This window comes from Chinchilla lanigera, unplaced genomic scaffold, assembly GCF_000276665.1.
Source record: "Chinchilla lanigera isolate Chin_1 unplaced genomic scaffold, ChiLan1.0 scaffold00048, whole genome shotgun sequence".
Lineage (NCBI taxonomy): Eukaryota > Metazoa > Chordata > Mammalia > Rodentia > Chinchillidae > Chinchilla > Chinchilla lanigera.
Genome location: NW_004955449.1, coordinates 965,633 through 989,351, shown reverse-complemented (window position 1 = coordinate 989,351; position 23,719 = coordinate 965,633). Strand labels below are relative to the sequence as shown.

The window sequence follows — 23,719 nt, the reverse complement described above, 5'->3', positions numbered from 1 at the left end:
TTTAGTTTTTTTAGTTTTTCTCCGGTACCGGGAATCGAACTCACGACCTTGCGCTTGCCAGGCAGGTGCTTTGCCGCTGAGCTAAATCCCCAGCCCTTTACAAGCAATTTTAGATTAGCCCACAAGTGTATGTATTTTATGTACTTCACAAGCTGCTGTTTCGACTTTTGCAAAGTCTCAAACTGAGAAAGTTACCTTTCTGATTTCATAATACGGACTAACAAAAGATTAGAAAAATACTTAAAGGTCTGCCCTCATTTCGCAAATGTAAAGCTTATTTCTCCTTTACAATATTCCTCTTTCGTTCTGTTTTTCCTGTAGGTGGCAAACATTGACATTTCCTGGTAGCTACTTATGTTTCTGGCCTACATCATCTACACAGCATACAACAGCCACCCTGGGCCATGTACTATGAGGAGGAATAAGGCAGTTACTGCTGACAAGGACTCTGTAAGGGAAAGCAGGAGACAGGAACATTCAGAAACAATGTCTAGTCTGCTCACCAAACACTGCCTTTTCCTTGCTTTACTGGTCTTTTACTACATTTTACCCTGGTATGTGGGTCTTGGTATGTGGTTCAGGCTAGCCTTGAACTTGTCATGATCCTCCTGCCTCAGCCTCCTGAGTACCACCACACCATCACACTCTGCTGGTCTTTTACCATTTTCACCTACATGTTTCCATGGAAAGCAAAAGGCAATCATTCCCAATCTGTTCATTTGTCAATAGCAGTTTTGGTAGGGAAAAAAAAAAGACAGGGAAAAGTTTAGGTATAGGTTATTATCTTATTGGACTCCATAGGTTTTAACGTTCTACTCATGTTGTATTATCAAGAACAAATGAATGTTTGAAATGATAGAAAAAAACAGCCTGTTACTAGTATATGGAAAGTTATATTTAATTCCCATGGATAACTTTAAAGACCCTTTAACACTCATTTGGTTGTGGATACTGCTAATAAAATCTTAAATAAAAACTGAATTTTAAATATTAATATTAATTGCCTCTAAGTGGCATAAAAGTGCTCATACAATTAAAAGCTTTAAATGAACGGCAAGGCTGGGGGTGCGGGGCGGTGAAAGAGTCCTTGCCTTGCATGTTGTGGACCCACACTTCAGCCCCCCAGCCCTGCAAACAAAAGGGGAGAGGGTGGATGACAGTACACTCACTCTGGTGGCTTCTCAAATTTCACATGTAGCAACAACATTTTAATAAAGTAAAACATGTGTCTTCTGAATTGTCAAAACTATATTTCTTTGTCAACAACTTTGTATTTTATACCACAAGCTTTGGGAGAAAGTATGGAAAGTCTTCTAAAGTTTAGATTCAGAAATATAGCAGCTCCAAAACACATTTCTTAGCTAAGGAAAAAAGCTGAGACTTTTACTTGATGTGTTTTTGTAACTTTTTTCAATATGTATCTATTGCATAGTAATGGTAGCATAACCTTGAGCCCTGTGCTTTAAAACAAACCCTCTGGGCTGAGCATGTAGCTCAGTGGTAGAGTACTTAGCTAGCTAAGTGTGAGGTCCTGGATTCAACCCTAAAATACATAAACTCTTGGATATTATCACAAATAGGCTATGGTTATCATTTCCAGAACAGTAAAATTGTGTGTCCCTCATTTTCCTGTTAAAGTGACTATATCTAGTAAATAAATTACAGTGGTGCTTTGGTTCACAAACATAATTTGTTTCATGATTTTGGGGAAGATGGGTGCGTTTGTGTTTGTGTGGGGAAGATGGCTGTGGCTGTTTGTCACCCAGGGTAGAGATTGTGAATGGAGTCTGTCAAACATTTCTGTTTGAGAATCAAATTGTTTGCGAACAGAAGAGTTTCTGAACTGAGGTATTACTGTATTCCTAGTCACTAAATAAAAAGGACAGTTTAGAGACACTAATTCTAGTATATTATTAAGAGGGAGATTTCTGTGTAGTAGAAATTATCAAGAATTATCTCACATTTATATTTAATTCCTAATGTTATCGTAACCATCTTGCTTTTAAGAAAGTGTACAGAAGTTCTCTTTAAAAAGAGACTATAAAAAAGGGCACAGTAGGAGCCTAAGTCCCAAGAAAAAAGTGAACAAAGCTATTAATATAGTGTGTGGGTGATTTTTATTTATATAGATGAGAATGTTTCGTGGATGATTTTCTAAAGGTTATGCAAGAACCAACTGTACTGAATTGTAATAAAACTGCTCCACACTGGGAATTTTCCTGACGCACTGCCAGTTCATCTCAGTGGAGGCTGGAAGCAATAGGTTTCTTGCCATTATCCCAGTTCATACCGAAGACAGCTAATTGATCTCTGTGAAAACACACAATGTGCAGGAAAATTAAACATTTCTTTTAGTTTGTGTGTCTGAAAAATGCAAAAAGGCAAGGAAGCATGAATCTGTCCTTACTGTATGCTAGTAAAGCTGACCTTGTTAAAAACTTTGCCTTACAGAATATAAATATATCGGGATTTTTTGATTATGTCTTTATTATTTATGTTTTCAACTTAATTTTTATGTCAAGTATTTCAGGGATAATATATATGAAAAGTATGAAGTTAATCTATACCACAGAGAAGAAGAAAAATCATTTGTGTTGTAAAAGTGTTAAGAGCTAGTACACATTTTAAACAAGCGATGGGAATATGAATGCTCTGGAAAAGTCTGGCATCCACAAACCTCAAAAACATGAAGTGAGACAGGAAAGAAAGCACGCTGTATGGGTCACTTATAAAATTCAAGTACAGTGTCTCAGTCACTTTTCTGTTGCCGGGAAAAACCCAACACCCACAGCTTAAAGGAGGAGAGGCTCATTTTAGTGCGCAATTTCAGTCCACGGTTGGCTGGCTCCTAGGCAGACACAGGACGGCAGAGGGATACAGCAGAGAGAAGATGCTCAAGCCATGGCAGCCAGGAAGCAGGGAAAGAACGGAGGAACTGGGACAAGAACACACTTTTCTGGGTCACACCCCCAGTAACCCCCCACCAACCCGCACACTCAGCTATGAAGTCATCAACGCATGGACCCACAGATGAGCAGAGTGGCCACGTAATCCGGTCACCTTCCAAACCTGTGAGACTTTGGGGACATTTTAGATCTAATCCACAACAATATGGGATTAGAAACTAGTGGCTGCCAGAGCAGGAGGTAGGCTGGGAAGAGTGAGATGGGCATTTTCTAGGGTGAGGGCAATGCTCTGTCTTGTCAGGGATGTCGGTTACCAGGTGTATACATTTGTCAAATTCAAACCCAGTGCATTTTACTTTAAAAAAGAAAGTTACACATGGTACGTAAGACCACTGCGTTTTACTTTAATTCTATTGTCAGTCGACAGCAACTGCTGGGTGGCTGTGGTACTATGGGCTCCCACCGTAACTAGCTCTAACTATGAGCTGTGCATCCCTAGCATGTGACACAGAAAATGATTTTTAAAAGCTGTGTGCATTATTGAGCATTTATTACTTTGTTTCACTAGAACATTGACATAACTTGGTTTTCACTTGCAAGATTAATTTTGGAGAAATTAATTCATAGCAAAAACATAAATTATAAATTTATATTAGAAAATACATTCAGAAAAATTGATAAATAATGAAGTTTAGAACAATGAGCAAAGACCATTCACTTACTCATTGAACTATTATTTACTAAGCATACAAAGATAAATCTAAGAGACTGGTTCTGTTTCTGAAAAACTTGGTAATTTCCAGGACAAAGTAGAATTGAGTTTTAATTTTCAAACACTCATAGGATTTACAAAACCAGGGCATTCTAATTAAGTGGAATACAGTGAAGGTTCATGAAGGTTCATTAACTTTGATTTGGGTAGAAAAATTAATATTTACTAAGCGGACTAAATTTCCTTCATTCTCTTTTTCCCATGTAATCACAAACTACTTACAGTGGGGAGACCTTTAGTAGACAGAATGCTGTTTAATAGGAAGAGTCATACAAAATACAGTAATGATGCTGAGCTGAGAAAGTAATACTTCTTTGAGATTATAGGACTTACAGCCTCCGCTAGCTCTGCACATGCCTTTAACCCGGACAGTCATTTGCAGATGAGACAGGACTGTAAATCTGTTCACATGAGTACAATTTCTATAGTCGCTTTCATAACAAATTTAATTGCTAAATTATAATACATACAAATAGTTTGAAATGACAGCCACTGGTAATCACTTATAATTTAAAGTACTAATCAAGAGCATCATTTTGATCTTTGAAACACTATGACTTGACAAATTTTATTGAACAATTTCTTTTAATTAGTATTTCTTTTCACCTAACTTCCTCTTGCATAAAGAAGTTAACAACATAAAACCATCTACATATAAAGGAGAGAAATATAATCAGCCACAATCAAGTATAAGCAACTAAGATCAACTATATACTATAAAGGAAAAAAGTGGTACATAATTTTACTTCTCTATTTGGAGGTCAATTTATTTATTAGTTGTAGTGTTTGTCTGCTATGGTCTGAATATAGCTTGTCCCCACCAAAACTCATGCTGAAGTTTGATCCTCCTAGGAGATGGTGTTGACACCGAGTGGGATCTTCAGAAGGGGTATTTACTTCAAAAAGTTCCCCTCATGAAGGGATAATGCCATCTATGGAAGGAGAGTGAGTTCTCATTCTCATCCTCTTGTGACACTGGATGCGATGGGGTCACCCTTGTGTTTGAAACTTGCATATGCCCTGCTCTTGCCCTTCTGCTTTCCAAACTGAAGCAGCATAAGGTCCTCACCAACAAACCGACTAGATTCCAGGCCCATGCTCTTGGACTTCTTAGTCTCTGGAATCATGAGCCAAAATAAACCTCTATTCATTATAAATCACCCCACCTTAGGTATTCTATCACAGCAAGAGAAAACAGACTAGGACACTGCCTACTGGAGTTTAGCTTTAATGAGAAACACATTTTCCACAGTAAGATTACGTTGGAAGACTAAAAGAAAAAACGAAATTTGCTGTCAGTTGTAGGGCTAAAGCTATGCCGGCCAGATTCCGTCTCCTCAAGCAGTTGTACTGGAGCTGCCTAACATGTTGCGGTGGGGATGCCAGAAGAGGAACTGAGTTCATCACCTTTCTTTCCACGGAGACCTAGCATACTGCTAGGTCTTTTTAGCAAAGCTTATGAGTAAACAAGTATTTTGGTAAATTTCTCAAACATGTTCCCCAGCCACAAATATGCCTTCAAATGTGAATGGCAATGACAGTGAGCCCCCCAGGGCAGGGTGGGGGAGCTCTAGCTGCAGAAGCCTCTGTCAGTAGGACAGCTCAGCACAACATTCTTTGAGAAAAATTAAATAGAGGGCAAACTGAGCAAGGAAAAGAGCACGATACCCTAACACGTTTCCAACAAGACTACAATGAGACTTTCCTTAGGGCTGGGGGTGGAGCTCAACAGAAGAATGTCTGCCTGGTGTGAGATCCTGGGTTTCATCCCAGCACCACCAGAGACAAGACAAACTGAGACTTCCCTTGATTGAAACTATTTATTTATTTTCCTAGTGTTTGAATACACTAAAAGCTAGGATAGAAACCAGATTAGGTAGAGATACTTAAAACATTAGGTACCTATCATTATCTTAGCTATTTGTGATATGTCTGGAACTCAGACTTATGTAATAAAAAGAAACAGCAATTTGCATGTGCCTAGTATATCTAGTGACACTATTTTGAATTTGAAGTTTACTTTTTATGTTGTTCTTACAAGTTCAGGGTATCAGTCCCACACATACAAAGAGCTTGAGTATGGAAGTAGTGGTGCACCCTTGCAGTTACAGATGCTCAGGAGGCTGAGGCAAGAAGCATAAGTTCAAGGCCAGCCTAGGCAACTTAGCAAGACCCTGTCTCAAAATAAAACTTAGTAAAAAGGCTGGGGGTGTAAGTCAGTGCTTCCTGGGCTCAATTCACAGTAACACAAAACAACAAACAAAAGAAAGAAAAGGAGGTTTAGAGTCCTATGCTCACAAGAAAAAGCTGGGGGATGGTGTGTAAAATCTTAGTTCTCTCCTGGGTTACAGGGGCCTGCCCTGAAAACCAGAGACAGGTGAAACAGAATCATCAGAAGCCACTGCCAGAGATGGCAGCTGGTGGGAATTCTTACAGAGCTGCTTCCTCATGACGACAGCCTGAGCAGGGACCAGCTGGAAGGAGGAAAGTTGTGGGGGCCCAGCCTCAGGCAGATCCTCCACTTTCAAGAGCCCCACCAGGTTCTCACTGTGAAGAGCGAAGAACCGTCTCCTTATGCTTCCCTTACACCAGTGGGGAGGGCAGTTACCGTTCTGAAATATGCTCAGGGCACTCCGTTATGTTATCAAAGGACCACTCTCAAGGGAAACTATCTTGGCCAGAGCCAAACCTACATGGAAAATGAAGCTGAAAAGTGTGGGGAAAATGCCAAAAAGCAACTGGAAGGTTAGAGTGAGCGGCACAGGCTAACAAAACTGAGACTTAATCATAGGATGACAGAATTCTTTCCCTTCCCTCACATCTTACCATCCCGTATGATATCAGGGGATTACAACCGAAAGAAAGGCTGGGGCCACACTCAATGTTAAAGGAGTCTCTCAGGAAACCTGAAGAAAAGGGGAGACAAAAACAAGGACACTAGAGGAACTTCTAGCCTTTGACAGCATCAGCTACAGTGAACACTACACACTGCCTAACTCTAAGCATTTGGATAACATAAAACCTTACTCTAGAGGCCTGTTTACATCAGTTCCTTTTCTCTGATACACCGCACTTTGCTTTTCATGAAGAATTTTAAGGAAACCTGGGTGGTACTTGCCTGCAGAATCACAAGTTCAAGACCAGCCCGGGCAACTCCAGTGTTCTAGTGACACTATTTTGAATTTACGCTTCCTTTTTATGTTGTTCTTACAAGTCTGGGCACCAGTCCAGAGCTTGAGCACGGGTGAGGCGGTGCACCCCTGCAGTTACAGATGCTCAGGAGGCTGAGGCAATCACAGAGATCCTGCCATAAATAAAAAACCCAAAGGGCACCTTCCTCCCTGGCTCCTCCCTTCTCTCTCTAGTTCCTGGCTACTAGGACATGAGCAGCTTTCCATCTGCCATGCTGATCCTGCCTCGGAATCAGCCGACCACGAACAGTAACCGAGAGCCAAACTAACCCTTCGTCCTTTAAGTTGTGTCAGGGGCTCTGTCCCAGCAACAGGAAAGTGACTCAGACAGGCCTGTAAGGCAAAGCGCACACAACACATAAGAACAGTAGCCTAATATAAGCAGAGAGCTGCAACACTAAGACTCAACAAAGAAGTACTAGAAATAATACTAACAGGAATGAAAAGTGCTTTTAATGGGCTTATCAGTAAGAACCAGAGAGCTTTAAACTATGTCAACAGGAAGGACTGGGGGTGTAACTCAGGGATACAGTGTGGTGTGGCCAGCATGCATGCGGCCCTGGGTTCAATCCGTAACCCCAAAAGACAAACAAACACAAATAAACAAAAAGGAAACTTCCAAAACTAAAGAGAGAAAAAAAAATTTCCAAGAGCTGTAGAACAAGTACAAAAGGCATAAATATGGATGGTAAGAGTACAAGGAGGAGAGGTAAGACAGAAAGAATATGTGAAATAATAATGACTGAAATTTCCCCAAACTAATGATATACACCAAACCACAGGTCCAGAGCTCAAAGAACACCAAGTGCGGTAACACCAAAAGCCTATACCTAAGCTTGTCATATTCAAACTGCAGAAAATCAAAGATGGGGACGAAGTCTTGAAAGATGCAAAAGGAAAGAGCACCTCACCTAGAGAGGAATGCAGATTAAGAATTACCCCACACTGCACTTATCATAAGAAACCATGCAAGCAAGAAGAAAGTGGAGGGCCGGCAGTGTGGCCTGTGGTACAGCACATGGATTTAATCTTTAGTAGGTTCGCGCACGCACACACACACACACACACACACCAAAAACAAAAACCAAGAAGAGATAAAGGTATTGAAAGAGGAAACCTACCAATGTAGAATTCAGTATCCAATAAAATTATCCTTCAAAAATGAAGGAAGAGCCAGGCGTGATGGCACACATTTGTAATCCTAGCCCTCGGGAGGCTGAGGCAGGACTGCCACAAGTTCTAGGCCAGCCTGGGCTACAAAGTGAATTCAAGACGAGCCTGAACTACATAGTGAGAGCCTGTCTCAAAAAAATAAAAGTGAAGAAAGAATATAAAGACCTCAGACAAAAAATATATATTATATATATATTTTTTTGAGGAAATTCTTGCCTGCCAGTAGACCTGCCTTACAAAAAAATGTTAAAAGATACTCAGATCTGCATAAAGAAAGAGCTTTCAAGAACAAATAAATGAGCTCTCAGACCACAATGTAATTAAACTGGAAATCAGTAACAGAAAGCTGGAAAATACTAAAATATTTAGAGATTAATAAACACAGTTATAAATAAGACATATCCCAAACAAGTCTCAGGAGAAAGTAAAAGTATTCTTTTTTTTTTTGGTTTTTCTCCAGTACCGGGAACCGAACTCACGACCTTGCGCTTGCCAGGCAGGCGCTTTGCCGCTGAGCTAAATCCCCAGCCCCTAAAGTAAAAGTATTCTGAAATAAAGAAAAAATACAGCTGCTGCCTAATAATGAATTTGGCTGGCCTCTCTCCCCAGTTCCAAGGAGGCCACTAAATCCTTGAAATTTCCCAGTGACAGGAGTGTCTTTCTTGCTCACTGCACTAATGAGGTGACATGTGGTGAGCTCCTGTATAGTTTATGCCAAGGAGATGACTCAAGGTAGTACCTGGCCATGCCACAAAGACAAACCATGTGATCACAGTTAGAGAACCAGGCCTGAACTATGTGACAGCCGCCCTATGGGGAGAGAGAAGGGTTAGAGATTGAGTTCAATCACATAGTCAATGATTCAATCACTCATTGCTAAGTCATTAAGCCCCAACCAAAACTTCCCTGTGCCCTTGAATTTTGTTTACATGAAACAGACCAATTCCTTGAGGGTTGGGGATTTAGCTCAGTGGCATAAGTGCTTGCCTGGCAAGCGTAAGGTCCTGAGTTCAATTCCTGGCACCAAAAAAGAAAAAAAAAAAAGAAAGAAAAGACCAAGTCCTTGAAAGACATTTACTGAAACTCAAAACAAAGAGAAATAATTTGAGTAGGCCTCTAATAAAGAAAGTCAATCAACAATTAATAACTTTTCAACATAAAAAGCTTCATTCAGGCCCAGATGATCAATACCAACAAATATTTAAAGAAGAAATTTTACTAATAATCTGTAACATCTAGAAAATAGAAGCAGATGAAATATTCTCTAACTTATTCTATGAGACTAACATTACTCTAATACTGTACCAAAACCAAACACAGACAATACAAGGAACAAAATTACAGAAGAGAATCTCTTATGTACATAGATGTAAACACCCTTAAGGAAATATTTGCAAGTTGAATCCAACAATGTATAAATAGGAATTATACCCCATAAGCAAGTGGGATTGAATCCATACATACAAGGCTGGTCTGACATTTGAAAATCAGTTAATGTAATCTATCACATCATCAGGCTGAAGATTAAAAGCCACAGGATCACAAATTACACTGACAAAAGCAGCATCAAGTCAAGCGCTCCTAACCAGTGCATTGTGGCAGGCCAGTGTTAGGGTTTCAGGGCAGGTTCATCCACTACCAGCCCCGTTGCGGGGCTGAACTAAAGGGTGGGCATGACGTGTGGTGGAGAAGCAGGCTGAAGGAGGGCCGGCACGACCTGCCAGAGGCCCTTCAGCAGCTCCAGGTCTAGCTCTCCTGCGGAGTGGTTATTTACAGCCACCTGTTTGCTTCCTGAAGAGAGATATCTGGAATTCCAACATGGAATGATGTACACAATCTTATCTAGGAAAAAGAGGAGCGTAATAAATAGAGTTTTGCTTTATATTTTTTGTAGACAACCTGACATATTAGTCTGTTTTATAGGTACCTATACATAAACTTGCATCTTTGTGGGCTATAATTTTTAATTATTATAAAGCTATTCACTCTGCTGTGTGTGCATGTCTGAGTGTTTCAGCATAGCGGGAAAACGCGTGCCATAAAGAATGGAATGTCCAAATTAGGCAAACTTGTAGAGACAGAAAGTAGATCAGTGGCTGTCTGCAGCTGGCGACTGGAAGGTGAGAGCTAAGGGGCACGAGATTTCTTTCTGGGGTAATAAAAATGTTTTAAAATTGACTGTGCTAATAGATGTACAACTCTAAATATATTAAGGCAGGTAAATTGTATGGCATGTGTATGTTATAGCATTAAAAAACTTGCTCTGTTTAAGTATCACACTGTGGATTAAAGAAAGATGTTTAATTTTAATATACATGAAAAACACAACTGGCAGATGCTAGGGGTCAGCAGTTAGAATCAGGGCTTTAGAGTATATATAAAAGGCAGGTGGGCCAGCCATTTCCTTATATTGTACAACAAAAATATAAAATTCAGTAACCATGAAGCTTACAAGTTTTACAGATAATTCAGATGTATCTGGAGTAGATGAAAACTCAAAAAGTTAAGGTGATCTTATCAGCAGAAAAGATATTCTAAACCAGCTTAGCCCAAAGAAGCATTTTGATTGCCTAATTTAACTTTGTAAAGGAGAAGTAAATCTTATAGCTGGTCTCTGTAAACCTCACAGCTGGAACATTCTAACAGCACCTTGCAGTTTCCAGTGATCAAAGTAAGTTACTTTATATACTAAACTAAGAATTTCATAATAGAAATAATGTAACACCAGGGGGTGCAGTTATCATGAAATAATTACACTCCTGGGAGATTACAGGCACAAGGCTGTACCCCAGGGGTGTGATTATCCCATGATAACCACATCTACTGAAATTGCCTTATTGCAAAAATAATCTCTATTCACTGGTGAGGCATTATTCAATAGGTGATTTTTTTTTTTCAAATGAAAAGATCTTTTTTAGCTTGAATCAGCAAGTGGATAAGGAAATTGGTCAGTTTATTTTTCATTGCATTCAAGTTTTGCACACAGCATCATTATGATTTGCTTTCCTATTTGAGGTAGTAGAGTTCTGATCTCATTTTTGAGAAATCTTTTACGAGTTTCTATTAGTTTAGTAAAGTACTACTATTAAATTCAGGTCAAACTCCAAAGGCATTAACTGAGCAATACACTTTAAAATAGTTTATTTCTATGTATAATTTTTAATTCTTTTAACACATGTATTCACTTGAAAAATTATAAACGTAATTTACCTTCACTGTGGGAAATACAGATAAGCAAAAAGAAGAAACTATTTTAGGTAATCCTACCCACTCAAACACAACCACTGTTAATACTTTGGCCTCTTCCTAATCCTTTTCCTAAATGTATCTGTTTCTCTGTCTACATGTCTACCTATGGATATAAAAGAAACACAGATACAGGTCTATTTTATACCCTACTATTACAATCTGGCTAAATGTTCCAAACGGTGTCCATATCACTAAGAAATCTTCCTATCGTTTGAATTGCTACACAGTACAGTATTACATTGTTGCACTATTCCACAATTTAGCTAGTCTGTCTCTCCTCTCTCTTACAATCTTTTGTGACTAAATCATTAGTGCACAGCCATGATTACTTCCTTATGATAAATCTGTGACTTTACAGTAAGTAAAATACAAGTTGAACAAACAGAAAAGGTTACTATCCTCCCAAATCTTCAGTTGTTTTTTTTTTTTCTTTTTTTGTACCGGGAATTGAACTTAGGACTTTGCACTTGCAGGCAGGTGCTGTGCCACTGGGCTATATCCCCGGGACGGTTGTTCTTATAAACAGTTTAAATTGATCATTCTTGAGCCAGGCGTGGTGGTGCATGCCTGTAATCCCAGCACTCGAGGACTGTTGCAAGTTCAAAACCAGCCTGGGCTACAAAGTGAGCTCAAGGCTAGCCTGAACTGCATAGAGAGATCTTGTCTCAACAGGACTAAATAAATAAATAAATAAATAAAATAAATTGATCATTCTCAACTGTGATGGTCCCTCAGAAATAGGATCGTAACTTTTATCATCTTATGTGGTATATCAGACATGGTGAAAGTTACTAGTTTATTTCTATGACAGTTTTATGGCATTCACTTTAATGCCTTCAGAATTCTTAGATAAATAAGGTACAGTACAGGGTTTAGGAAACTGAAATACCCTGTGTATTTACCAGTATTTGTCCTCATATTTATACTTTGTCAGTCTGAAAGGAAAAAGCAGGAACAAAAATTTCACTAACATCTTATTATTTAAACACTAAGGCAATTGTCTGCTAGCTATTTATTATAAAGATAGCCTTTACAGCATACCAGTAACTCCTCGCCTTTTTTTCTTTTTTTGAGATGAGGTCTTACTTTTTGGTCCAGGCTGGCCCTGAACTTGTGATCTTATTGCCTCAGTCTCCTGAGTACTGGGATTACAGACATACAGCACCATGCCTGGCCTACTCTTTGCTTTCTTTAGCTGTTCTAATTATTCTGAAAATAAATTTAACATAAGCCATGTATGGTGGTGCATGCCTGTAATTCCAGTACTCAGGAGGCTGAGGCAGGAGGATCCCTATGAGTTTAAGGGCAGCCTGCAATACATAGCAAGACACTGTCTAAAAAAAAAAAAAAAAAAAGGACTCTAAGAGAAAATATTAGCCTTCTAAAAAATATTGTGATAGTTAATTTTTGAAAAGCCTGCTTTAAGTTTCTTATCCAATTTTATTTTATTTTTTAATTTTTTTGGTTTTTCTCTGGTACCAGGAATCAAACTCATGACCTTGCGCTTGCCAGGCAGGTGCTGTGCTGCTGAGCTAAATCCCCAGCACCTCTTATCCAATTTTAATCATATATTTTAATTTAAACAAAATCACCTGTAATTTCACCAAATTAACATATTAACTGTTTTCATTTCTTCATTTTTTTTTTCCTTTCAAACCTAATTTATGTGCACGCAGCCTTATACCAGAGCCACAGTGCAGAATGAATTAATAGTCCTTCTTTTGAGACAGGGTTTCACTATGTAGTTCAGGCTGACCTTGAACTCACTGTGTAGCCCAGGCTGGCCTCAAACTCACAGTGATCCTCCTGCCTCAGTCTCCCAAGCGCTGGGATTATAGGTGTGTGCCACCACGCCCGGCCCTCCATTAGTGTTCTTTAATTTACTCAATATACCAACTTTCTCTTGCCATTCGGGAAACACTGGCTACATCATGAATGGCCACTTCCGTGCCCAGCTTTCTGAGATACTCAAACCTGAACCTATTCATCTATATCCATCCAAGTTACGTTTTCCGTGGTTACGCTTTCATTCTAGTCTTTCTTTTTTTAAGTCAGCCTTTTGTTGCATCCATCTAAATTTTATTTCTTCAGAAGTAACTTTTAATTACCTAATTCAGCTATTTAATTACCTAATTCAACAATCAGTTATTCTCTGTTAAACAGATTCTTATATAATGTATGTGCTGCCGAAGTGAGCACGAGGTTCTTATATAAAATTCTAGATTTTTACTGGATTATAAACTGGGAGCTATTGTCTGTTTCTTATGTGATATGTCAGTCTTTCTGATCAGGCTGTAAAATAGGGGTAGAGCCTGTATCTTTTATGTGCTTAGAACATGAAGTTCAATAACCAAAACTTAATGGTTCAAATACAGGATGTCAAAGACACAGCTGCCAAATACAATCATTTGAAAGGGTAAACAAGAAACTTTAGTTCTAAGAATTGTCTTCTTATGGTGCTGGGATCACACCCAGGGCCTCACATATGCTAGGCAAGTACTCTGCTGTGCAGCTACATCTGCAGCCCACCGACGAATTTTCACAGAGGGCCTTTTTTACTGGGTGGAAAACTTCATGGTGCACACATGGGAAGCAAAGGCTCCACCACGGAGCCACATCCCAAGCCCTCCAGAGGGCCCTTAAATCAGCGAGCTACCCATCTACCATAAAGGCAGCCCTTCTAAAATTTAATAGGTTAAAAAAAAGACTTCATCCTAGAAGGCCATTTTAACTTTAATCACCCAATGCCTCAGATTTTGTAGTTTACCTTTACATTCTTTTAATGGATACTGCTCTTCTTTTGTTACACTTGATCTAGTCTTACACGTCATCTTAGATCTGTGGCTATTTGTATACATATGTATCTTACAGCTGCATCATATTCCATTTTTCAAGAACAGCCCTTAATTTATTTAAAAAATAGGCATGAAATGCTGATTATGGGTCAGGCACTATTCCAAGCACTATATATATACTAACTCACCTAGATTTCAGAACAACCTTATGAGGTAGGTACTATTACAATATGATTTACAGGCATCAGCAAACAGGCAGACAGATTAAGTGGCCTAAAGTTACAAAACTACTAAGTAGCAGAGGAGAGGTTCCAAAGGAGGCATCTTCATAGCAATCTAGTTCCTCATTCTGCATTCATTAACTGAAGTACCTATAGCCAAGTACATGACCTCCCAAAACGAATGGTTCCCTATATAAAAGGCTTGAGATGCTGTTTTTCTCCCAGGTTTTAAGTGGCTGCATCCTTCCTATCTTTTAGGTCTCAGCTTAATATTACTTCCTCAGAAGGGCTCTTCCTTACCACTTACAGTAACTTCTCATTTAATTCGTATCACATTATCCCATTTAATTTTCTCCACAGAACTTACGAATACTTGGTATTTTCTTATTACCATTATGAAAATAAGGTTCTTTTCTGTTTTGTTTGATATTGTGTCCAGGAGCCTAGAAAAACGCCAGGCACAGAATAAATAAATGCTTCATAAATAACTTTTGAATAAATGAGTTTATCTTAACAACCTTCATTGACGGACACTTGAGGTTGTTTGTAATCTTTCACTACTCCTCAATTTTGAGCATGGCTTTATCACTTTCTTATCAGTTACTAGAGGCAAATTTCTAGGTAAAAGGATATGCATGTTTTAAGGCTTCTGTTACATATTGTCAAGTGGTTCTTCATCAGCAAAATTTGCCTGTTTCAGTTTTTATTTCTTTGGTTATTAAAAAGCTTGCCAAGAATGTTCTCATATGTTCAATGGTCATTTGAATTTAGGTCCTTTGCTTCTTTGTGTCTGGATGTTCATCTTTTTCACAATGACTTATGGAACATTTTATATGCTAGCCTCCTGAGGAGAAAACACACTATTTCAATAAAGGTCACGCTTTTCACCTCTCATTCTGGTGTTCAACTTATTTAGACAGAGAGAATCACTAATATGTAGGCCTCTCAAGCGTGGCTAAACATAGGTAAAACTTGACAGGAGCTAACAATCTGAGTTGGGTTTTTTGTTTTGTTCCATTCACTTTATTGTGAGAAAGTTCATGTGACTGAAAAATAGTTCTACAGTAAAACTCCCTTCTAAGTGGGGAGTAACAACTTCAACTGTATACATACGGTAACTGAGTTGAAGTTAATGGATATAAAAGAAGGGCTGGAAAAGAGCTAATAACCAGTCATACTATATCGGAATTCACGTAATTGTGTGGCATGTGATTGTGGGGTTTTCAATACTCTTTAAAAAAGGTTAAAGCACAAGTTCTTCAGGTTATTGTTAATTGATTTCCTACAGCATTCATGAAACACCAAGCCTGCTGACTACTAAAAGAAAGGGCTAAGCTGGGAGTCTATTTTCCTCTCCCAGAAGCGGATCATCATGAGATGGGGTTGGGGAACACAGCTATGATTTCTGCTGTCCCAAACCAACTCAACCATCAGACAATTGCAAGGAAGCTACATGGTTGGAGAGAAGAAACAAATGAGAAAGATGCAACCTCTTCCAGAAAATAAAACATCTTTTAAGATAAAACAACTCATCCCTGGACTAATAAATTTAAGTGGTGGAAAACATCAGAGTCACATGGGTTCTTGATATAGGAACCACCCCACTCTATTTTCTTGGGGGTTTTACATGCTTTGGGGCCTTTCTCCCTTCTTCTACAGTTGGGTAAGGGCAGGGAAGGAAGGAGAATTAGCTCGGTTTCTAACAGTACCTTTATGGTGGCGCTACTGGGAAGTTCTTTTGTCAGAGATATGCAGACCAACGTCTATATCAATTTTGCCTTACTACTGAATAAATACTTTTCCTTCTCCTTAAAAGGTGGTTTCTTAGATAAATGTACATTAAAAAAAAAAACCCACAATATCTTCTCTGTCCTCACCCAGTCTAACACCTACAATATCATTACAGAAATTATGTCAAACTTCACAATGAACCAAATTCCTAAACTCCTAGCATGAAAACAGGCTTCTTGAATCCTACAGCTTGAATCTGGCTTGCTGAAACAAAGCCAAATTTCTAGCTGTAAAACAGAAGCAGCAGGTTATAAGCTGACTGCGGGTAAACCCACATGGAGGTGACCGTGAAAGTCACAGGGAGTCTCTAAAGAGGCGCATCAGAGGCCTTGGGGCCTGAGAGGAGGGGCTTCATGTCCACAGCATTTGCCCCAGGAGAGTAGCTCTGCTTTTATACATTGTAGGGGTCCATGTAAGATTTCCTTAAAAAAAAAGGTTCTCCAGCCGCTTTAACAAGTGCCGAAACTCTGAATTATATCATCTGTCCGTTTAAAATCAGGAGTTCAGGCTCATAAAGATAAAATTACTTGTTTAAGGTTCAAAGTTAAGCAGGCTCTTTCTATTATGATCTATAAATTAGTGTGCCTTCTCTCAAAAAATGAACAAGGCACTGAGGAATTTAAGTTAAAACTTCTCAGTTTTAATACCTTTTCATAAAAGAAATCAAAGTGATATAAACCAAATTAGACCAACTTTTCTTAACAAACAGTAATGTGCAGGAAGGTAAATGACTTTCAAATAGAAACCAATTTAATACATTTAACACCTTTTAAAATTCAACTTTGTTTTTACCTCAACTAAAGAGAAATGACTATTGAGTCTTTCAGTCCTTCCCTCTCTTTCTTTTTGCAGTACTAGGGATTGAACCCAGGGCCCAGGGTCTCTGCACTGAGCTACATCTCCAGAGCTTTTCACTTTTTAATTTTGAGATAGGGTCTTGCTAAGTTGCCCAGGCTGGGCTCAAACTCATGACCCTCTTGCCTGTGACTTCCTGTACCACCACAGCTGGCTAACTCCAGCCTATTTTTAAATTCAGCAGAATCTAAATATCAGAACTAACTATTTCTTCGCCTTCTGATTTTAGGCTACTAACATGACAAATTTTATTTAATACGTATTACTTCTGAGATCACATTCACAGGGCCTTCAGAAAAATTTAATTCTATTTTATAGCATTACAAATTTAATACAGACAATTACAGTTTCCCATTGATCCAATCAAACCCACATTTAAATACCACACTGCTTCTCTGGTGTGAGAAACCGAAACTATAAGTAAGGACCAAAATGTCTAATAGATATTGGGAAATAAAAAGAACATGTTCATTGATATCATATTCTAGAAATGTGCCTTAGTTGAAAAAACTTAAAACAAAATGATACCCAGAGAAATTAAAGAAAAATGTTATTTTGTCTTTCATTGTTTGTCTAAATACTGAAACAAATAAATCGTGTCCAGTGCCTACCTGAGCCATCAGTGGGGACTGAACTTGCATTGATTCCAGAAAGGCCAAACAAAGGACACTCTCGATCTGTATTGACGTGACCCCATTTATGACATTTAATGCACCTCACATTTCGAACCTGAGAAATAGTGAACATTATTTTGGTTACTAAATACTGAGAATATATAACCAATGTTCAACTCCATATGTCTTGGCAGGGCTTATGTTAAATTAGTCATATTTTCAAAAGATCTTCAAGGAAAGAGATGTTATACTTAGTAACTAAATAGAAACACTAAAAGTTTTTACTATAAATTCTGCCTAAAAGCTGAGCTGGATCCTATTTCTTTCTGCCTCTTGCTTGGTGGCAATGTAACAGTGTCATCCAAAAAGAAATAGTAACATAAAAAAAATTTTTAAAAAAGAATTATTCGCTAAGTTTCGTAAGTTAATCTTTATACTTTCAAATTTCTAAGCCAGGGACTGGTAAACTTTTTCTATGGATGTCCAGATAGTAAATATTTCAGGCTTTTCAGGACGGATGCCCACGTCTGTCGCAGCTGCTCAACTCTGCTGCAGTATGAAAGCAGCCACAGACAACACATAAGTAAGTAGGCAAGGCCGTGCCGCAGTGACACCTCCTTCTCGAGGATCTAGCCCTCTACGGACAGGCTGTCCTTGTCCTAAATAGATAATAGTTTTAAATCTCTTCTCTACCCTGGGCTACTTTTCTAAATCCTTTGAAAACCAGAGGCCAATATCATCGTAACTCTCACTACAAAAGTTTGATTCTCATCCTTTATCAGTCTACTACATTTAATGTTTTTATTTCTACAATTATCTGATACAAATATAAATCATACTGTCCATTTTTATCTTAAACATCTTCTAAATAACAGTATAAAGAGTTACCAAATAAAAATTATTCTCGAACAGTTAAGTACGTATCACTTGCCTGAATACCAAAAGGCTGGTCTCTGATGTTCATATCATCTTTGGCATATCTATTAAGTAGAGAAAATGTATAGAAACAATATCAGTAATGTAATAAATTACACAGCAGTTACAGTGAAAACTATTTTATAATTCTAAGAACAATGTGAATTGTACTATTATTATAATAACTATATATAGAACTATAAAATCTATTTAATATTTCCAGTTAGTGTCTAGTCTGATAAGCTGTGATTTAAAAAAATGAAAAATTATACAAAAAGTCATTAAAAACACCTTTTCAGGATTAACTTTCTTTAATGAATGAAGGCAACAATTTAAGATGAGACTGCAGATAAATTTAATGATATGTTTTTATCTTAAAAAGCAAACCAATTCTTACTTTTCACGTGGAGCCCCCTTCTGCCATTCAAATTTGTATTCCATCTCTCCTTCTGTTTCTTCTTTCTAAAAACATTCATTGAAATTCTTTCAATTTGGTCATAAAATCACAATGAGTTGTAAATAAACACAAATAGGAAATGATGCATTACCTCTTTGTTTTCTTGATTGTATATCAAAAGTTGGGGGAGGGAAGGGTAGGACAAGTTAAAAAAAGTCTGTAATATAAAATCTACTTAATATTTCAAAAAAACATTTAGTTATTAAGTGTCTAATCTAAATATCATGTTATATAATTATAATTTGATAAAAAGAATTTAGTGGCTTGACTTTTTCTTTTTTCACAGATAAAATACAGATCAGTGAAGGATAAAACACAACCTAAATAGGATATAGTACTTAATAAGTACACTAACTCCTAATTTTTAAATTTTTATGCTTTTCATTGATAGTACGTGTTTTCTAAGTGTACTGAGTAAGAACTAAAGATACATATGCAGTAATTCGGTGAATCCCCCTATTGCTATGTTGTCCTTCTTTTACTCTTTAAAATAAAAAATTTTTTAAAAAGATATATATGCAAATTACAGAAGAATAAATACAATTCCACTGATCTTGAGCTTTTTCCTCACCAAAGACACATGATAAAATATGATACTAGATTATAAAAAGATACTAGATTATAAAAATATTTTTAGTATTTATTCTGTGTATTATACAGCATTTTTCTTATCTTTACAAGATAGCAATTTTCAAAGATGAAAATAATTTTTTTTGTTTCGAAAATCAGTTTTTAAACACTACTTCTTAGCAGTTCTCAATCTTTAATTATAAATAGCTCAAAGACTTAAAAGAAAGAGGCCAGTACCTTTTTTAGCTCCTGGTGGGGCCTCATACATGAAATTAAGGCCATTCTTTACACGTTCATCTCCCATAAGCAATCTAAATGGAACAAGACATAAAGTTAACAATGTAAGGGAATTAAGATAAAAATTGTTGCTAGGCATCAAGTTCCAGGCTGGGAGTGTAGGTCCGTGGTAAAGCATGTGCCTAGCCTGAACAAGACCCTAGGTTCAGTCTTTACATCAAAAGGAAAAAGAGAGAGACAGACAGAGGGAGATAAAGTTTCAAAACTGCTTCACTGGCTAGAGGACATTTAAAATATCTGAATGGATATCAAATATGTAGTGTTGCCTCCTGTAATTCTCCAAGTATTTTCCTTCTCACAATGTTTTAGTTCTCCCCTCTAAAAACTGGTTAAAATGACATGGGTCACTTTCACAGGATTTTAACTTTGAAATGCTATAGTGACAGCTTTAAAATCTTACACATCATAAATTTGGGATTAAGGTAAATGGTCCCAGCACCTTTTCTTGTGAAGGATTAAACAATTTTGAAAAATGAGCCTGAGATTTCTTTAGAAAGTCTTACCCAGCTTGCAAGAGTTGAAATCAGTGAGGAAGCTGGGCACAGTAGTGCATGCCTATAATCCCAGTGTTCTGGAAGGCTGAGGCAGGAGTACTGTAAGTCTGTACTTAGCATGGGCAACTTGGTGACTTAGCAAGGCCCTGTCTCAAAAATTAAAAAACAATTGGAGATGTAGTGCAGTGCAAGGGCCCTGAGTTAAATTCCCAGGATAAAACAAACCCACCAAAAAACAGAGAGAAATTATCCAGTAAGGCTAATGAAGAAAGAGTAGTTTAGCCGGGAGTGGTGGCACACGCCTGTAATCCCAGCACTCGGGAGGCTGAGGCAGGAGGATTGTTGTGAGTTCGAGACCAGCCTGGGCTACAAAGTAAGCTCAAGGCCAGCCTGAACTGCATAGTGAGACCCTGCCTCAAAAAGACCAAAAAAAAAAAAAAAAAAAAAGAAGAAAGAATAGTTTAAAGAAGTTCTACAATAGACTACTAAATATAATAGAATTAATGCCCGCTGTACCTAAAAAAAAATCTCATTTTTCTAGTTTAATTTTAATACTGAAAAAACTCCCTGTTTGAGTTCTATTTAAAGAAGAAGTAAGGCTTTTTTTAAAAAAAACTTTGCAACAAATTGAATAAATGAGATAAAGTTTAACTCAAAAAAGTTAAGCTGAGTGTGGTGACATATACCTGTCATCCCAGCTACTCATGAGGTTGAGACAAGAATGTTGAGAGTTTGAGGGCAGCTTTGGCAACTTCATGAGACCTTGTTTCAAAAAATAAAAAGGTCTGGGGTTGTAGCTCAGTGGTACAGTGGCCCTGGGTTCGGTGCCCCGTACTTAAAAAAAAGAAAAATCTATGTGTGTCTGTGTGTGTATACTAATTATAAAGAAGCTAAAGAGTAACTAGCACTTCCTCTTTTATTTGGAAAAAGCACTGTTAAAGGATAAAACCTCTCTTCTTATTTCCATTGGATTCTATAAACAGTAAAAAACAAAAGCAAAGAAAGAAGCAATAGAATATAGGTATACATATCCAATGCAACAGAAAGGAATAAAGTTCTGATCTATGTCATACCAGGGAAACATACTAAGTGAAGGAAAACAGCACAAAGGCTACCTGACGCATAGTCTAATAGTACGACATGTCCAGAACAGGCACATTTACAGACAGAAGTGAAGACTGACACAGACTCTTGGTACAAGGAGGAGAAGGTTGGGGAATGAGGGACACTGCTCCCGGGTATGAAATTTCTTTTCTAAATGATGGAAATGTTCTAAAATTAGATTATGGTGATGACTCCAAAATTCTAAACATCCTTAAAAACCAACATATACTTTAAACAAATGTGTAAATTGTCTTATATTAACACCATTTTAGAATTTATTTTATTTATTTATTTTTTTCCCGGTACTGGGAATTGAACTCATGACCTTGTGCTTGCAGGGCAAGCGCTGTGCTGCTGAGCTAAATCCCCAGCCCCCATTTTAGAATTTAAAATACATGAAAAGCTCAAAATCATTGGACATTAGGGAATTCCAAATCAAAATCACAATGCGGTAACACTTTATACTATTAGTATGCCTGCTACAGGAAAAAGGGAAAATAATGAATATTTGTGACTGTGTAATGAAACTGAAATCCTTGTGTATAAAATGTAAAATACTGCAGCCACTATGGAAAAACAGTTTGTGGTTCCTTAGAAAGCCAAATGCAGATTATCTTTTTTTTTTTTTTTGGTATCAGGAATCAAACTCACGACCTTGCGCTTGCCCGGCAGATGCTTGTGCTGCGGAGCTACATCCCTGGCCCCACACAGATTCTCATGTGCTCCTGCAATTCCACTCCTAATACATAGTCAAAGGAACTGAAAACATGGGCTTGAACAGATAACTCTGTATCAAGTAAGGCATGGAAGCACATGCCTATAATCCCAGCACTCGGAAGGTGGAGGCAGGAAAATTGTTTCAAATTCCACTGAGGCCAGGCTGAGTTATGCAGTGAGACCCTGTCTCAAAAACAAAAACTCCTTATGCATGTTTTCAGCATTATTCACAACAGCCCAAGTATGCAAATAACCCACATGTCCATAAACACATGAACATTTTAGAGTTTCATATGGTAAATGTTCTTCACTCAAAGCATAGTCTGTATAACTCAAATACCACTATTTACTTGACTGATTAATCAAGAGAAACCAGCTTCAATGGCAGCTTTGCAAACATAAAATGACAACAGCAAAAAGGCAGGTACCATACTGGGGGGAACCAAAGAAGAACTCTAGCCACGACCCAGCTTTAGGCAGAACAATGACATGCAGGACAAAAGAGATACTTCATTTTTCTTCCTCGATGTGCCCTATACTTTTTCTCCTTTGAGTGCATATTAAAGAAACCCCTTTCTAAGAGGTCTTAACAGTTCAAGTATAGATATTTCTTTTTTCTGTCAGCTTTGCCTAACTTGGGACTTGCACATGACTGTATGGTTTATTTATTTAACTTTATTTACTTTTTTTTGTTTGTTTTTGAGAGAGGCGTCTCACTGTGTTGCTCAGGCTGGTCTCGAATGCCTAAGTTCAAATGATCTTTCTGACTCAGCCTCGTGAGTAGCTGGGACTATGGGTGCAGACTACCATGTTGGACTTCTCTCAGACTACGTAAGTCACATGAAGCTATACTGAATGTGAATTATGGGTAAAGTGGCTATCTGAAGTACAAGAGTAAGTAATGATTCGAGTTAGATTATTCTCATATAACTGATTCTTTTATAAACACTGGGGCAGTGGCACATCTCACCTGTTATCATATGATTCTTGTTCTTTGAGATACTGCTGCATTAATTCTTCTTGTTTCTTCTTATCATATGATATTTTCTGTTCTGCCATCCATACCTACATTAATGAAGTAAAATATAAGTAGTTGGATTTAAATTAAGTAGAAAGTTTGCTTTTCTAATAAAAAATAAAGTGCTACTGTTTACAGTTTGATATAATCCAATTGGTTCATAGTGACATCATCACAAAATAACACCTAAAGAGTCTGATTTGTTCTTTGATATCAGACATTCAAAACAGGTAACTTTCAGATGAAAGTGCCAACCTTGAGGAAACTCTGGGTGTGTGTAACAGTGTCTTGTACTCAGTTCCTCCATTACTTCAGAGGGGGCTGGAGATGTAGCTCAGTGTACATGGATCCTTGAGGTGATACTCAATCCCCAATACCACAAAAACACACAGACCTCTATCATTTCAGAGAATAGAAAAAGCATCTCTCTACACAGAATCTGTTTCCACAGGGAACAACCCATAGGGTTAAACAATGGCTATAGGTGTTACTGTGTGTCACTAATACACTAAGAGAGAACTGGAAGAGAAGGAAGAGGAGGAGGGTAATAAACTAGTTGTGGAAAAAAGGAGACAAGAGA

At 37.8% G+C, this 23,719-nt stretch overlaps 1 protein-coding gene across 1 annotated transcript in view; it reads right to left on the bottom strand.

Annotated features, from left to right (window-relative positions):
• Window positions 1-23,719, bottom strand: part of Cir1 (corepressor interacting with RBPJ, 1) — a 33,197-nt gene that overhangs the window by 4,369 nt on the left and 5,109 nt on the right. The window contains exons 2-7 of the mRNA XM_005393189.1: window positions 23,092-23,186; window positions 19,747-19,820; window positions 19,031-19,041; window positions 18,880-18,944; window positions 18,499-18,547; window positions 17,565-17,682 (exon numbers count right to left, since the gene is read on the bottom strand). Coding sequence (XP_005393246.1) covers window positions 17,565-17,682; window positions 18,499-18,547; window positions 18,880-18,944; window positions 19,031-19,041; window positions 19,747-19,820; window positions 23,092-23,186 — 412 coding nt within the window. The remainder of the gene's footprint in view (window positions 1-17,564; window positions 17,683-18,498; window positions 18,548-18,879; window positions 18,945-19,030; window positions 19,042-19,746; window positions 19,821-23,091; window positions 23,187-23,719) is intronic.